This window comes from Callithrix jacchus, chromosome 6 (assembly GCF_049354715.1).
Source record: "Callithrix jacchus isolate 240 chromosome 6, calJac240_pri, whole genome shotgun sequence".
NCBI lineage: Eukaryota > Metazoa > Chordata > Mammalia > Primates > Cebidae > Callithrix > Callithrix jacchus.
This window is the reverse complement of record NC_133507.1, coordinates 122016093-122033694: the sequence shown is the minus strand read 5'-3', so window position 1 is coordinate 122033694 and position 17602 is coordinate 122016093. Positions and strand designations below refer to the sequence as shown.

Sequence of the window (17602 nt, the reverse complement as noted above, 5' to 3'; positions counted from 1 at the left end):
TTTGTCTGATATTTTTGTATTGTTTAATGTTTTTATAAAACGTTATTTCTTGGCTGGGCACAATCTTGGCACTTTGAGAGGCGAAGGTGGGTAGATCTACTGAGGTCAGGAGTTTGAGACCAGCCTGGCCAATATGGTGAGACCCCATCACTACAAAAATGCAAAAGAATTAGTCAGGCTTGGTGGCACATACCTGTAGTCCCAGCTACTTGGGAGGCTGAGGCAGGAGAATCACTTGAGCCCGGGAGGCAGGGGTTGCAGTAAGCCAAGATTGTACCACTGCACTCCAGCCTGGGCAATAGAGCGAGACTCCATCTAAAAATAAATAAATAAATAAATAATTTCTTTATTCTGTTTACATATCACTACATTAGGATAATTTTATATATACTAAGATCTCTGGTTCTTTTTTTGTGAATGTTTTGGTTACGTGAGTATGTCAAAAAATTGGAAATAGTATTATATAGTCTCTACAGTTAATTGCTATTTTGTAATGACTGAATTAAGAATTAGGAGAAGTAATTGAGAATGCCTAACTGCTTTGATGGATAATTTTATTGATAATGACAATAATCCTAGCTCTATTTCCATAGTACTTTTTTTTTTTTTTTTGAGACGGAGTTTCGCTTTTGTTACCCAGGCTGGAGTGCAATGGTGCGACCTCGGCTCATCGCAACCTCCGCCTCCTGGGTTCAGGCAATTCTCCTGCCTCTGCCTCCTGAGTAGCTGGGATTACAGGCACATACCACCATGCCCAGCTAATTTTTGTATTTTTAGTAGAGACGGGGTTTCACCATGTTGACCAGGATGGTCTTGATCTCTTGACCTCGTGATCCACCCGCCTCGGCCTCCCAAAGTGCTGGGATCACAGGCATGAGCCACCGCACCTGGCCTTCCATAGTACTTTTACCTTGTCAATATTCTAGCGTATTCTTTAGTTTTCTCTTCATTTTGTTTAACCTGAAAAGCTTTCTGTCCCAAATTTCCCTTCACACTTCTACACCCATTTTATCTACAGTCCTCTATAGAAATGGACAGTATACTTTTTTGGGTTTTTTTTTGAGACTTGCTCTGTCACTCGGCTAGAGTCTAGTGGCAAAACATGGCCCACTACATCCTTAACCTTCTGGGCCCAAGTGATCCTTCCAACTCAGCCTCTCCATTAGCTGGGACTATAGGCACACACCACCTACCTGGCTATTGTTAAAATCTTTTGTAGAGATGGAGTCTCACTATGTTGCCCAGGCTGGTTTCAAACTCCTAGGCCTCAAGGGATCCTTCTGCCTGGGCCTTCTAAAGTACTGGGATTACAAGCATGAGCCCAGCCTGACAATGTACATTTTTATACCAACCCTACACATTTGAAAACAGGTAGACTTGATTCTTATTATTCACAAATTCTCTAATAGCAAATTTACCTGCTCGCTAACATTTATTTGTAGTCCCAAAATCAATATTCTTGGCACTTTTGCAAAGGGAGACATGCACAGAGTGGCAAAAAGTTCGCATTGCCCAGTGTACACATTCTAAGCAGAGGTCAAACAAGGTAATGCTCTGCCTTGTTTCAACTCTCATACTATAAGCAAGTGTCCTTTTCACAATCTGTTCAGTGCTCTGTTTTTCACATTTTTCTGCTTTTATGTTACTGATTTGGCTGTTTAAAATGGCCCATAAGCATAGTGTTAAAATACTGTCTAGTGTTCCCAAGCACAAGAAGGCTGTGATGTGCCTTGGGAGAAAAAGATATAAACTTTCTTCGGTTATGAGTTAGTGTTCTTGACTGTGCGTTCTGTGTTAATGGATCAACAGTGTATATTAAAAATAAAGTTGCCTTTAGGCTGGGTGCCGTGGCTCACACCTGTAATACCAGCACTTTGGGAGGCCAAGGCGGGCACATCACTTGAGGTTAGGAGTTCAAGACCAGCCTGGGCAACATGGTGAAACCCCATCTCTACTAAAAATACAAAAAATTAGCCAGTCCTGGTGGTGCACATCTGTAATTCCAGCTAGTCGGGAGGCTGAGGCGGGAGAATCACTTGAACTTGGGAGTTGGAGGTTGCAGTGAGCCAATATCACACCACTCACTCTAGCCTGGCCAACAGAGTGAGACTCTGTCTCCAAAAGAAATAAATAAATAAAAATAAAATTGCTTTTAAACAGAAGCACACATAAAACAAAGTTATATATTGAACCTAACCCTGTATTTCCTTTGGGAACAAGTGGTTCAGTATTCAATAATTCAGGATTTGGAGCAGCATTACAGAACTTAATATAATGAGAGTCAAGTATATATATTTCTCAGAACCCTAAAACTACTGCATATGTGAACATTTCTCATCACATTCATTGATTATGTAGGCATATAGTGAATTACTAGCAGGTTATCATAAGATAAATCTGTTTAGTTTGTTTTCAGTTCTTTCAGCCTTATGATTTAATTAAAAATCAGCTGCTGCAATATTTTACTCCTATAATTTTAGCTTTTTCTGTATTGTCTTTAGTTTTCAATGTAAGTTCCCCTACTTAAAGAATACCAGAAGCATTGCTTTTTATTCCTTTACCACAGATCCGTATAAGACAGCCCAATATTGTTCATATGCTCATTAAACTAGATGCCTAAGTCACTTTATATTTGTGTGCATCTTTGTGTATACATATGTGTGCTTTGGGGTGTTTTTGGTTTTGACACTGTTGACTATGGTGACTTCTAGATTTCAGGGAACCAGCGATTTTCACAATCTGTCATCTCAGAATCTTTGTCACTATATTGTCTCTCTTACCCATCTACCCCCGAGTAGAAGAGAAATTTATTTGCTCTCTGACTTATACTCTATCATGTGTGCCAGGTCTTTAGAGAGACTTAACAATACCTGTGAGTTTTAAATATATGTTAAAAATAAAATTTACCTGATTCAGCTGCCCCTTCACACTATTCTTCTGTTTTCATACGGTTTCAGTATTTTTGAAGACATGTCCTGCCTTCTTTTTTATTTCCTTTCTACTATCAGAACTGTATGCTTGATCACCTATAATTTTCTTCTTACCAAGCCCATTGACCTTGGCTCATCCTTATCTTGAGCTCTGCTTTATTTAGTAATGTCAACAGCTCCATCCTCAAAACTCTTCCTTCACTGACTTTTATAATTTATCTGAACTTCCTGATGCCTTGAGCAGTATCTCAAACACCCACAACCCCATTTTTGGTCTCCTCCTTTGGCTTTTATGATTATCCGAGGTTGTTGTTGTTGTTGTTGTATGTGTGCATGTGTGTGTGTGTGTGTGTGTGTGTGTGTGAGAGAGAGAGAGAGAGAGAGGAGAGAGATATGGGGTCTCACAAATTGCCCGGGCTAGAGTGCAGTGGCACGATCTCAGCTCACTGCAACCTTTGCCTCCCAGGTTCAAGCGATTCTCCTGTCTCAGCCTCCCAAGTAACTGGGTTTACAGATGCCCACCACGCACCACGCTGGTTGATTTTTTGTATTTTTAGTAGAGAAAGAGTTTCACCATGTTGGCCAGGTTGGTCTCAAACTCCTGACTGTGTGAGCCACGTGCCTGGCCTCCAAGTTTTCTATGATGTCTGAGAGCATTATGTATAATGCTTTCTGAGCACTCTTTTTGTTTTTTTTTTGGGGGGGGGTATCCTTCCACTCCCACATTGTAATAAAACATGTACACATTCACCTTGAAGCAATTACATACATCTTATCTATATCCCATGCCGTACTAAAGCTGCTTTCTTTAGGCTAAGCACAGTAGCTCACACATGTAATCCCAGCACTTGGGGAGGCCAAGGAGGATGGATCACTTGAGCTCAAAAGTTTCAGACCAGCCTGGGCAACATGGTAAAACCTCATCTCAAGAAAAAATACAAAACTTAGCCAGGTGTGGTGGTACATGCCTATAGTCCCAGCTACTTGGGAGGATGGCTTGAGCCCAGGATGTGGAAGTTTGCAATTAGCTGAGATCATGCCACTGTACTCTAGCCTGGATGACAGAACCAGAACTGGTCTCAAAAAAAAAACAAATCTGCTCTCTTTAGGGCCTTACTTAAGTGCTAATCATGTCTTGCCTATTTTATGAGTAAATGACATATCTTCTCAAATAAATTACATATCCCAAAGCAATTGTTACTTTATCCTATACTACTTTGATGTATTTTTTAATACCTAGGCATTGTGTGTGGTAGAGAAAATAATCACTGAAATATCACTAAAAATAATTATTGTATTCTGGCTGGACATGGTGGTTCACATCTGTGATCCTAGCACTTTGGGAGGCCAAGTTGAGCCCAGGAGTTCCAGACCAACCTGGGCAACTTAGTAAGACCCTATGTCTACCAAAAAAACAGTTAGCCAAGTGTGGTAGCATGCGCCTGTAGTCCTAGAGACTTGGGAAGCTGAGGTGGGAGGATTGCTTGAGCCCAGGAGTTGGAGGCTGCAAGTAAGCTATGATTGTACCACTGCATTCCAGCATAGGCAACAGAGTAAGACCCTCTAAAAATAATAATAATAATAATTGCATTTCCTTTCTTTTTAGATTCTTCTTTAGAACTCTTCCTTCTCATCCACAATTTGGATAGCCAGATGTTGAGAGGAGAGAAGAGCCAGCAAATCATTGGTCAGTTGTCATCTTTGCATAACATTTACCTTATAGCATCCATTGACCACCTCAATGCTCCTCTCAGTAAGTTGAATGTTACTATTTTTCCTTCTAGAGATAATCAGTCTTACAAAACCCAAAATTTGTAAATCCCAAAGTTGTACTGTTTTTAGTATGCTTTATCCCCTATTACACATTTTAAAACACAGGTTGCCAAAAAGGTGTACTCAATCTAATTTAGAACATAATTTTTGGAAATAAAAATTCAGATACTAAATGAGGATATTTTAGTCTAAAGTTAAATGGAGGGAAGAGACACAACTTATTTTGGTCTCTTTCTCTTTTTGTAATATTGCAACATTTATTTTATGAATTGAATTCACAGACTTTCTGATAATCCTGTGGAAGAAAATGTTAAAACATTATTAATATTTTAAAAAGAATGCATTGGTAGTGCTTTTAATTTATGCTTAATGTAAAAATAAAGGTTCAGATGTTGATTGAAAATGAAATTAGATTGTGAGTTACTGATTTAGATACGGAAGTGGCAAAAATGAAAAACCTAGGGATTTATTTTTATTTAATTCTTTCTCATTCTTTTGTAAAGTGGAATCTAGTAACATGACAATATGAAAATAATTTGTAATTCTTGCTTTCTTTGTTCATGTGTTAGTGTGGGATCATGCAAAGCAGAGTCTTTTTAACTGGCTCTGGTATGAAACTACTACATATAGTCCTTATACTGAAGAAACCTCCTATGAGAACTCTCTTCTAGTGAAACAGTCTGGATCCCTGCCACTTAGCTCCCTGACTCATGTCTTACGAAGCCTTACCCCTAACGCAAGGTAAGGATGAAAACCATATTTCTTTTTAAAAAACTATACATTTTAAGATATGCACTACTAGGTTTTAATGATGATACTGAAGTCTCTAGTTAATTTGAAGGATTAAGAGAAATTATAGTAATAATAGTTACCAATACTAGTTACCAGTACTGGATATATGCAATAGGCAGACAAGTCAACAGTAGTCTATCAAATTGCCCAGTAATAAAGCAAGAGTACCAACTTTTTATTTCTTAATATATTTTGATATTTCTGAATAGGAACACCTGAGTGGTCATAATGGAGAAAAACCAGACTTTTCATGGCTTTTACTTAAATTTTATGGCTAAATTTTTCATTACATATTGAACATTCTGATCCAAACACTGAGCACTTTATATGCAATACCTCATTTGATCCTCATCACAAAGGTGGATAGTCAATGGCACAAAGACTTTGATTCAGATATGCCCAGCTCCAAAAATCATGCTCTTAAACATTACTGTATAGTATCTCCAGTCAATTCCTTACAGCAGCCTAACCAAGAGGCATATGTGAATTAATAAATGCAAGCTGGTTATAGCATAAGCTAGCAAAAAATAAATTGCATAATTAGCTAAACACAGTGGCTTACTCCTTTAATACCAGCACTTTGGGAGGCTGAGGCAGGGTCTTGATGTCAGGAGTTTGAGACCAGCGTGGCTAACATGGTGAAACCACATCTCTACTAAAAATACAAAGTTATAATCATATTTTGGATCATCTCAATGAACGCTTTTTTTTTTTAGTAGAGATGCAGTTAACAGTTATTTTTAACCTAAAATTGGAAATAATGTAAACATCCAAACCAATAGGGAAGTGGTAAGTTTCTGGTACATGGTAGATAAACAGCTGTTAAAACTTCCTTAGTTCTTACATGTGGCAAAAAAAAAGAAAAACTTAGCCAGGTGTGGTGGCATGCCTCTGTAGTCCCAGCTACTACTCAAGAGGCTGAGGCCAGAGAATTGCTTGAACCCAGGAAGCAGAGGTTGCATTGAGCTGAGATTGTACCACTACACTCCAGCCTGGGTGACAGAGCAAGACTCTGTCTCAAAAAAAAAGAAAGAAATTGCATAATTACCCTGTTGAAAGAAGCTTTTAGTAACAAACCTTACCAAAAACATAAAATTATAGAATTATATTTAACAAGATGAAGTGTTGAAAAATAGCAAACCTTGCTGAGAATTGATCATTAGGAAAACCTTATAGTAATTGTTTTCTGGACTTGCATAAAAATGAAAATGCATAAGTTTTTGGCATACCCAAGGACTGATGGGAATCTTAGTTTGTGTTACACTGCTTCCAACCCCATAATTTTACTTGGTTCACTCTCCTATGGAAATAACTCAAAATATGAAGAACCAGGTAGTTTTATTTAGAGCAGAATTTTTTCTGCATCCAGTCATCCATTAAGAGTTATTTTTAATCTAAAGTTAGAAATAATGTAAACATTCAAACCAATAGGGAAATGGTAAGTTTATGGTACATGATACACAAGCAGCTGTTAAAACTTCCTTAGTTCTTCTTACATGTAGCAAAAAAAATAGAAAAGAAAACTTTGTTTAGGAGAAGTTTTTTAAAGCCATGAGAAAAATCAAAAAGTGAAGAAGCAAGGTATAAAGTGGTACATGCAGTATATAAATGTATGAATTCATGTTATTTCCACCTGCCTCATTCCACGAAGATTTGAGATAGCAGCATACCCAGTAGGATCTCAACACCAAGTGCTAATGGCTGTTATCTTAGGGATATGAGATTGATATTTTTATCTTTAGATGTTATTCTGTATTCCAAGTTTTCCACCAAGACTAACCTAAAAAGAAAAAAAATACTTTCATATTTTATTTTTATTTTTGAGACAGGGTGTTGCTCAGATATAGCCTCAAGCTCCCAGGCTCAAGTAATCTTTGCTCCTCAGCCTCCCGAATAGCTGAGACCATGGTGTGTACCACTATGCCTGGCTAATTTTTAAATTTTTTGTAGAGACAAGAGTCTCACTATGTTGCCCCGGGTGGTCTCAAACTCCTGGCTCAAGCAGTCCTCCCACTTCAGTCTTCCAGAGTGCTGGGATTATAGGCGTGAGGCACCACATTCAGCCTATATTTTTCTTTAGAAGAAATAAAAAACCTTTAAGTAGGCAAGGATATGATATTCCTTGGAGGAACAGAAGATAATGCAGATAGGCTAAATATTTGACATTTTCCTTGTATATTTTACTATTAGTTGTTGCCTTTTGATGTTAACATTTTGGATTTAAATTCCTGTTTTTGTTTTTTTAGGGGAATTTTCAGGCTACTAATAAAGTACCAGCTGGACAACCAGGATAACCCTTCTTACATTGGTACCCAATATTTATGACATTCAATTGCATAATTTTTGTTTTACTCCCATACCCCATACATTTCTTTTCTCTGGAATTTAATGACAGTACTGCAGTTTTTCATAACAGTGAGTAAGTGGTCATTTGGGTTGAGTATGTCTGCCACATAGCAAATTTTCAAGCAGCTCTGCAGATCCACTGCTGAGTGAGGTGTTTGCCAACATAAATTGGAAGACAAACCCAGCTTACTTTTAAAATTTTCTATGCTAAAAATGGATCTGTATCTGCCAATTACATGTTTTTCATATTCTAGGCATCTTAGGAGATTAACAAACATTTTAATAATTGTTCTGCTCTCATGACTTCCTCATTGCGTCTTTAAAAGTCCTGTCAATACTTGTTGACTGCTCTGGGATAACAAGCAAACAGCACTTATTATTCTGAGTTCTTTCATATGGGTGTTTATATATCAGATCATATAGTAAGTACTGATTTATGTTCATCTCCTTTCGAACTTGCCAGGCCTTTCTTTTCAAGATTTTTACCAGCAGTGTCGGGAGGCATTCCTCGTCAATAGTGATCTGACACTCCGGGCCCAGTTAACAGAATTTAGGGACCACAAGCTTATAAGAACAAAGAAGGTAAAACTCTGCTATTGTAGCATTTATGCCAGAAATAGTCCATATTATTTACTCAAGGACAAGTATACCTTTGACTCAGACCTGAGTTTGAAACTTAAGTTCCATGTTGGGTCACAGAGATTCATTTAGGCAAGTGCCATTTGAGTTTGGAGAAAGAGCCATGGTAGAAATACCCTGCTTCAGAGCAAACCAGAAAACTCCTTCTGTATTCTAGTCCAGCGTGATAGGCAATTAAAAATATGATGTGAGTCAAATAATTCTGTTCCTGTGTTTTTTCCCTCTTCCTCATTCATTATATGTTTTTTCCCTCTTCCTCGTTCATTTATTGAGTACTAACTACGTATCAGATTTGCAGTAAGTATTAGGATACAGTAGTAAGCAAAAACCTAACTGCTTTTCTTATGCAGCTTAAAGTCTAATGGGGGAGATGGACATTAGTCAAGTAATCACACACATAAAATTATAACTAAGGAAGTCCTATGATTAGAAGGTACATAGTTCTGAAAGAGTATATTTAAATAGGTGGATTTGACATAATTATGGATAGATATCAGAAGAGACCACTGAGCTGAGATCGAAAGGAAGACTAGAAGGCCAGGTGTGGTGGCTCACGCCTGTGATCTCAGCACTTTGGGAGACTGGGGTAGGTGGATCACTTGAGCCCAGGAGTTTAAGACCAGCCTGGAAACACAGTGAAACCCTGACTGTCAAAAACAAAAAAATGAGCTGGTTGTGGTGGCATGCATTTGTAGTCCCAGGCATGCTGCCCAGGGGGCTAAAGTGGGAGGATCAGTAGAGCCCAGGAGGTGAAGGCTATAGTGAGCCATGGTCACACCACTGCTCTCCAACCTGGGCAGCAGAATGAAACCCTGTTTCAAAAAGAACAACACACACACACACAACCTGGGCAACAAAATGAAACCTTGTTTCAAAAAGAAACACACGCACACATGGGCGTACACACACACACGCACACTCACACACAGCAACATTTTAGGGAAACAGATGATAAGCCCATGATCTTAGTCAGTTTAGACAACTCTATTTGAGGTTCCTTTGAGATTTCCAAATGGAAATTTCAACTATGCAGTTGGATACCTGGGACAAGAAACCAGAGGAAAGATCTGGGTTGGAGATAGAAGATTATGATTCTTATGTATTTAGATTATAACTAAAACCAAGCATTAGAGGACAGCCTAAAGGGAGGACATTTTGTGAGATTAGAAAGCTAGGAGATAAGGCTAAAAGTCTGACCTTTAACAAGCCAAGTAGAGGATAATCCTGCAGATGTGAGAGAAACAGCCAGAGAACTAGAAAGAAAACCAGGATGTGATGTCACAGAAGCCAAGAGAATCATGTTTTCATGCAGAGAAGATAGTCAGCAGTGTCAGATGCTGCTGAGAGGCCAAAAAGGTGAAGACTGAGAATATCTGTGATATTTAGGGATATAAAAATTCCTGATGGTGTAAGCAAACGATGTGATAATGGGACAGTAGCTCAGTTGAACTGTGTTGAATGAGAAGTGTGGGAATGGAGGCTGCCATCATAGCCAACTTTCCTGGAGAGATGCAGAGATAAGGTAATAGATGGAGAGGAATGAAGGAGTCTAGTGAGGGTTACTGAAAAATTGGACATACTTGAACGCATTAAATATTTTAAAGGCAACAGGGAAGGATCTTGTTGAAAGGGGCAAGAAAGAACAGAGACACCAATAGTGTTAGATTCAGGACAGGGCAGGAAGGTGAAGAATGATCTAAAGCACAATGAAAAAACTAAATACCCACCTGTCCACCCTCTAGTTAGTTGTCTTTCCCACTATAAAGCTGTTTAACTCAGTATATTTAAGTATACATAACTGTGTGCCCTTTTGCCTTAATTTTTATACTTATATGTTTAAAATATTACATCAAAGAAATAAATTCATTTTTTCTTTAGCCTCTACAGTAGAAAAGTTCATATACCTTTTATGAATGACTAATGTACAGATATTCTTACATCTTTCAGGGAACTGATGGAGTAGAGTATTTATTAATTCCTGTTGATAATGGAACATTGACTGATTTCTTGGAAAAGGAAGAAGAGGAGGCATGAAGCTTTCCTTTATTCTTGAACCTCCCATGAAGGGTCGTACCCCAGCTGCCACTCCTCTAGTTGAAAGTGTTGTGTTTACATCTGACATTAAATTATTTTTCCAGCATACGAGACTGAAATTTGGGAAGGGGGGGATGTCCTCAATTAGAACTTTTGATCAGCCTGGCTGGTACCGTCTAGTACTATGCAGCAGTCCTCAAGTTGGAGAAAATGTGCCTTTCATTCATTACCTCTCTGGAGACTTCTTGCTGGAATGAACAGTGTGCTCAGGGACTATTTGGAACTGGATGTTTTTGAATTATTTTATACTTAGAGATATTATTCTGAATTTTTTGAGGGCCTTTTAACACTCCCCGAGCTGATTGTTTGCAAGTGTGTTTGTTCCAGAGTGTGGAAGTATAAAGACATGGGCATCACATAAATTGGCTTTGTTTGCTATTCTGTGTGTCAGAACCAACGAGTGTAATGGAGAGGGCAGGTCATCTCTTACTGATTCTAAGACAATGTAAAAGGTATAGATTGGGAAGAGGTGGGTGATCCAGCTTTCTCCGTGTGGATTGAGGCTACGTACTTGGTGAGGGCAGGGGAGGGAATGTATCATAATACTAATCAGTTAGGATAGTGGGAAAAACAGAGTATATAGGGTATCTACCCAGCCTAGAAAGCACAGGAACAGTACATCATATATTTGGAACAGTTAATGTCTGTGCCATGACCTTCATGATACCAGTGAGAAGCCAGGCTAGAGAAATAAAACCCTGAATTACATTTTAGTAATTGTTTTCAAGACAAAAAACAAAACATTTCATTATTCTTGTATATTGACATATTTTTCTTTTCTTGAATAACATGCAGGTGAGTAGCATGTTAATGGCTGGCTGTAAATTAATCCTGATTCCTTTGTCAAGTAGACCTAAAACTTACTGTAAGATATTTCAGTTTTTTCCTTAAAGTGATAATTTCAAGTCTCCTAAATATTTGCACAAGACTTTTTTCTTAGGAAAGAAAAAAAAAGGCTAACCTTGGCTACTGTCATCAGCTTACAGTCATCACATATCCCCTGAAATATCTTGGAAGTGAAGTTCTTCCTGAAAATACCACTGCAATAAAATATGTACTGCATCAGCATTTCTCACTCATTTCTTATCTTGTAAACCTCTTTCATGAAAATATTTCCAAAAATGCTTGAAATTTTTAAATAATTTTCTTGTGGTATATAATTAAGTAATTTTGGTCAGGCACAATGGCTTATGCCTAATCCCAATACTTTGGGAGGCCAAGGCAGGAAGATCTCTGGAGCCCAGGAGTTTAAGAACAGCCTGGGTAACACAGTGAGACCCTGTCTCTACAAAAAATGTTAAAAATCTTCCAGGCATGGTGGCCCATGCCATGCCTATAGTGCTAGCTGCTGTGGAGGCTGAGCATGAGGATTGCTTGAGCCTAGGAGTTCAAGATTACAGTGAGCTATGATTGTGCCACTGCACTACAGTCTGGATGCAGAGCAAGACCTTGTCTCTTATATATATATAAAAAAAAACCTTTAAAAAAAAATGTTAAGTCCATGAGCTTAGTCTTTTTTTTTTTTTTCTCATGATCTAAGCTCACTGCATCCTCCGCCTCCCAGGTCCAAACGACTCTCCTGCCTCAGCCTCCTGAGCTGGGACTATAGGCACACGCCACCATGGCTGGCTTAATTTCATATTTTTAGTCGAGGAGGGGGTTTTGCCATGTTGGTCAGGCTGGTCTCTAATTCCTGACCTCAAGTGATCCACCCACCTCAGCCTCCCAAAGTGCTGGGATTACAGACATGAGCTACCACACCTAGCCAAGGGCTTAGTCTTAAATATAACCTCCAGTCAAAATGTTCAAATCTGTACATTAATGTGATTTAAAAAATTTTTTTAATACTACCAAAGGATATTCAGTGAAAGTGGTTTCCTGCCTATTTCCTGATACCCCAGTTCTTTAGGCAACCACTGATAGCATTTTCTTAATTATTCTACCTGAGATGATCTATGCATATGTAAAAGTATCTGTCTCTCTCCTTTTAAAAACACAAGTGGTTTAAGCCAAGACTGTTTGTAAAAAGAAAACAAAACAAAAACCATACAATTGGTAATATACTTACTGGTTTGCACTTTGCTTTTTTTGCTTAATACATCTAGCTTATAATGACCCAATGTGCAAATTTTTGCGTCTGCCCTAAATATCTACTGGTTTATTTTTATAATTTTTGTGTCTATACTATTTGCAAGCAGCATGTGTCAGTAGACCTTATTAATAAATAAAAAGCCAATTTGGATAGAATCACTGTAAATTTGTAGTGCTGGTTTTTTGCTAAAAATATTTTAAGCTCTTCAAAAGAAACTTTATGAGTGCATCTCACAGATCTGGCAAAGATCTTGGGATATTAATGTATGCTGTTTGCTGCCTTGTATCAGCATCAGTTTCTCTGAGGCTCTAGCGGTTAGTTATGTCTTGACTGCTGAGGCTCTAATTTCTTCTACTGTGTTAACTTGCTTCTGGCAATATTGAACAGTGAACAGACCTACTGAAACCTTGAAAGGTTTTCTGGGTACTCAATAAAATGGTAAAAAAAAATAAAAAGGCACAGGAGATATCAAAAACATTTACGGTTTATAAATTTGCCCCAGTACTCAATTTATCATGTAAGGACTGCTAGATTAGTTAAATTAGTTCTAAAAAAAGAAACTGGATTTTTTTTTTTTTGAGACAGAGTCTTGCTCTGTTGCCCAGGCTGGAGTGCAGTGGTGTGATCTCAGCTCACTGCAACCTCCACCTCCCAAGTTCAAGCAGTTCTTCTGCCTCAGCCTCCCAAGTAGCTGGGATTACAGGCACCAAGCCCAGCTAATTTTTGTATTCTTAGTAGAGATGGGGTTTCACCATGTTGGCCAGGCTGGTCTTGAACTCTTGACCTCGTGATCTGCCCATCTTGGCCTCCCAAGTGCTGGGATTACAGGTGTTAGTCACCACACTTGGCCCCAGAAACTGGACTTTTTTAGCATCGTTTGTTGTTCTAATACATGATCACGCGTATAAAAGATCAGTAGAACCAGGCATGGTAGTTCATGTCTGTAAACTACTAAAATCGCTACTAAAAATATAAAAAATTAGCTGAGCGTGGTGGCACACAACATGTAATCCCAGCTATTCAGAAGGCTTAGGTGGGAGGATCATCTGAGCCCAGGAAAGCCAAGGCTGCAGTGGGCTGTGATCATGCCACTGCACTCCAGCCTGGTGAGTGAGAGCAAAGTGTGAGATCCTGCCTCAAAATAAAGGTCAGTTTGGGGGCTGATTAATAGATTTTGCCTAACTTTTAAACAAAATGACTTAACTTCAGAAATTTACTCTTTTTGTTCCAGCTAATTCAAATGTGGAGCCGGTGGCATTGTTCAGAATGTACTTTTTACACTGAATGAGGTGAAATGATTCTTTCAGCATAATCCTGAATAGTGTTGAACACTTAATACACAAAAGGTAGTAGTTGTGAGGATATGAAGGTAAAATGTGAAATATCTATGAGTTTTAATTTTTGAGACAGGGTCTGTGTCACCCAGGCTAGAGTGCAGTGGCACCATCTCAGCTCGCTGCAGTCTCAACCTGCTGGGCTCAAGTGATCTACCCATCTTATCCTCCTGAATGGCTGGTACTACAGGAAGGAAGTGCACACCACCACACCTAGCTTTTTTTTTTTTTCTGTAGAGATGGTGTTTCACCATGTTGCCTAGGGTGTCTTGAACTCCTGAGCTTGAGGGGATCCACCCACTTGGGTGTCCCAAAGTGCTGGGATTAGCAGGTGTGAGCCACCTCACCCAGCCTATGAGGTTTTAATAGCATAAGTTATAACATCCTTTATGTGTTGAGTAAAGCAAATTTGAAATGACTTACGCTATGGAAAATATAACTTTAAACATGAATACAACACAAAGCTCATTACTAGATTTTCGTAACAATTTTTATATTTATCACTGGCCCCAGGCCTCAGGTATTCAGGGTCAACATCTTTACCTTTGCTACCCAGTGTAGTCCTCAAAATGGCAGCATTGGCCAGGCGCAGTGGCTCACGCCTGTAATCCCAGCACTTTGGGAGGCCAGGGGTGGGTGGATCACTTGAGGTCAGGAGTTCTAGACTGCCCTGGCCAAGATGGTGAAAGCTCGTCTCTACTAAAAATACAAAATTAGCCAGGCATTGTGGTGAGCGCCTATAATCCCAGCTACTGAGGAGGCTGAGACAGGAGAATCACTTGAACCTGGAAGGTAGAGGTTGCGATCATGCCACTGTACTCCAGCCTGAGAGACAGAGTGAGACTCCATCTCAAAAAATAAAAATAAAAAAAGGCCAGGCACGATGGCTCACACAGACTGGTGAAAGGAAGGCAGGAGAACTCTTTCCTGAGGACTGCCCTTGAGGCTTAACACACCCAAAAGACTGTAACAAGGGATAGGGGAGTTATGAGTGAGGAACTGTGCACAAACACCTATGTATGAACGTTTTCTATATGATAATTAATTTACTTATTTTTGAGATGGAGTTTCACTCTTATTGCCCAGTCTGGAGGGCAATGGCGTGATCTCGGCTCACAGCATCCTCCAACTCCTGGGTTCAAGTGATTCTCCTGCCTCAGCCTCCCTAGTAGCTGGGATTACAGGCATGTGCCATAACACCCAGCTAATTTTTTTATTTTTAGTAGAGGCAGAGTTTCACCATGTTGGTCAGGCTGGTCTCAAACTCCTGACCTCAGGTGATCCACCTGCCTCAGACTCCCAAAGTGCTGGGATAACAGGCATGAGCCACCACAACCGGCCTTTTGAATATATATATTTTTTGAGATGGAGTCTTGCTCTGTCGCCCAGGCTGGAGTACAATGGCACAATCTCAGCTCACTGAAACCTGTGCCTCCTGGGTTTAAGCGATTCTCCGGTCTCCACCTCCCAAGTTGCTTGGATTATAGGTGCATGCCACCACACCCAGCTAATTTTTGTATTTTTAGTAGAGACAAGTAGATCAAGACCACCTTGGCCTGGCTGGTCTTATCTCCTGACTTCAAGTGATCTGCCCGCCTCAGCCTCCCAAAGTGCTAGAATTACAGGTATGAGCCACCACACCAGGCCTGTATATATACTTTAACACCACACATATTAAAAATCCAGATTGCCTGTGCCCTCCTGAAAGATCAGGAAGACTTGGCCACACTGACCATTCTGCCAAGCAGCAGTTGCCTCAGGCTGAACTGTTGCTGCCACCTCCTGGCCAGCTTCACTCCTTTCCTGCTCTAGTGTCTGATTTGGATCCTGATCTAGATTGGTACGGAGCACCCTCCAATACATGTGCACAAGATACTATACATGGTGTTGTGGATGCACAACAAAGGTGGTGACACTATTCCCTATGATCTGCAACCTTCCACCTGGAATGTACCGTCCATTTGGACATCCAAGGCAGCCTTGCAAGTCCTACAGGACGGGGAAGTTTTCATGTGAAGCCTGTGAGGGAATGTGCGTGTCCTTCCTCAGCCTTCAGCTTTCAGGAGTAGACAAGGGATTACTAAACCACTATTTCATGTCAGTACATGGCTTTATTTATTAAATCAGCAAAACAACACAAAATATTGTCACCAGACACTAAGCTTAAAAATGACATTTCAGGCCGGGCGTGGTGGCTCACGCCTGTTATCCCAGCACTTGGGAGGCCAAGATGGGCAGATCACGAGGTCAAGAGTTCAAGACCAGCCTGGCCAACATGGTGAAACCCCATCTCTACTAAAAATACAAAAATTAGCTGGGAATGGTGTTGTATACCTATAATCCCAGCTGAGGGATGTTGATGTTGAGGCAGGAGAATTGCTTGAACTTGGGGGGCAGAGGTGGCTGGGAGCTGTGATCGTACCACTGCACTCCAACCTGAGCAAAAAAGTGAGACTCAAAAAAAAAGGCATTCCTTTTGAGCACTGTTCTTTTGTATTTTAATAATCCTGCAAAATATTCAAGTTATAATGGATGTGACATAAAATTTCCTTTCAAGATAGGTTAAGATTATATATATATACACACACACACACACACACACACACACACACACATACATATAAAAGGAAATAAGGGAGTCAAAATACTAGGAAAAAAAATCAAACATAAAAGACAGCAGTAATGGAGAAAACATAAGTGAAAGGTGCCAGACACAAAGGACGTTTATGATTCCACTTTTATAAAATATCCAGAATCGACAAATCCTTAGAAGTAGTATCCAGGGGATGGGAGGAGGGAGTTATTACTTAATGGGGCTTCCCTTTGTGTTGATGAAAAATGTTTTGGAACTGTAGTGATAACGGTACCACAATACTGTAAATGTACTAAAAGCTACGGAACTGTATACTTTAAATGGTGAATTTTATGTTATGTGAATTTACTATAATAAAAAATAAGAGAAAAAGTTGCTTTACACAAAAGCATGAAGTAAAAATTATTATGTGGGATGGTAAAGGAGTGCAAATCATAAAGGCAGTCAAAGAATTTATCAAATGGGGGGAATATTGCTTTGGCCAGATTACCTGAAAACGGCAGTCCATGGGTGGAGAAAGGTATCTGCCCTGCCCAACCAGCAGCAGGCAGGCAGGGGCCTGGAAGCCCAGTGAAGGCGCTGTTTAAAACAGGGCATCCAGTCTGGATAAAGGTGCCAAACTAAATGCAGCAGGATGATATTTTGAGATACCTGACTTTGTTCTTTCTGCTCTGGAATTTCACTCCCTGGCCCTGCCCTCTGCCTGCAGCCAAGTTCATTGCCCCAGGAGAGGAAAGTGAGAGCAGAAATCTGGAACAAAGGACTATGGAAGAAAAAAAAATTACAGGTGAGTCATCTAAAAAGCAATAAAGTAATAGTAATATGAATAATGATTGTGTATAGTTTTAAAACATCCTGATAAATCAATCTCATTCTGATTCTGAAATTTAGGTGAGACTGGAATGTAGATGGAACTAGGAACAGGGACAAATAGACCTTATCACAGCAAAGAGGCTACTACCTAGAAAGAAGTGTTGATACCCAAAGCATAATGTTAAAGTAACCAAGG

The 17602-nt window shown here is 39.5% G+C and overlaps 1 protein-coding gene across 2 annotated transcripts in view; it reads left to right on the top strand.

The window, feature by feature from the left end:
- The window catches only part of ORC2 (origin recognition complex subunit 2), a 54376-nt gene extending 41545 nt beyond the window's left edge, over positions 1 to 12831 (top strand). For both annotated transcript variants that reach the window (XM_035305265.3, XM_008999183.5), the window contains 5 exons: positions 4537 to 4683; positions 5273 to 5444; positions 7742 to 7803; positions 8305 to 8423; positions 10428 to 12831. In XM_035305265.3, the coding sequence (XP_035161156.1) occupies positions 4537 to 4683; positions 5273 to 5444; positions 7742 to 7803; positions 8305 to 8423; positions 10428 to 10514 (587 nt within the window). In that variant the 3' untranslated portion in view covers positions 10515 to 12831. The remainder of the gene's footprint in view (positions 1 to 4536; positions 4684 to 5272; positions 5445 to 7741; positions 7804 to 8304; positions 8424 to 10427) is intronic.
- Positions 12832 to 17602: the final 4771 nt, after the last annotated feature.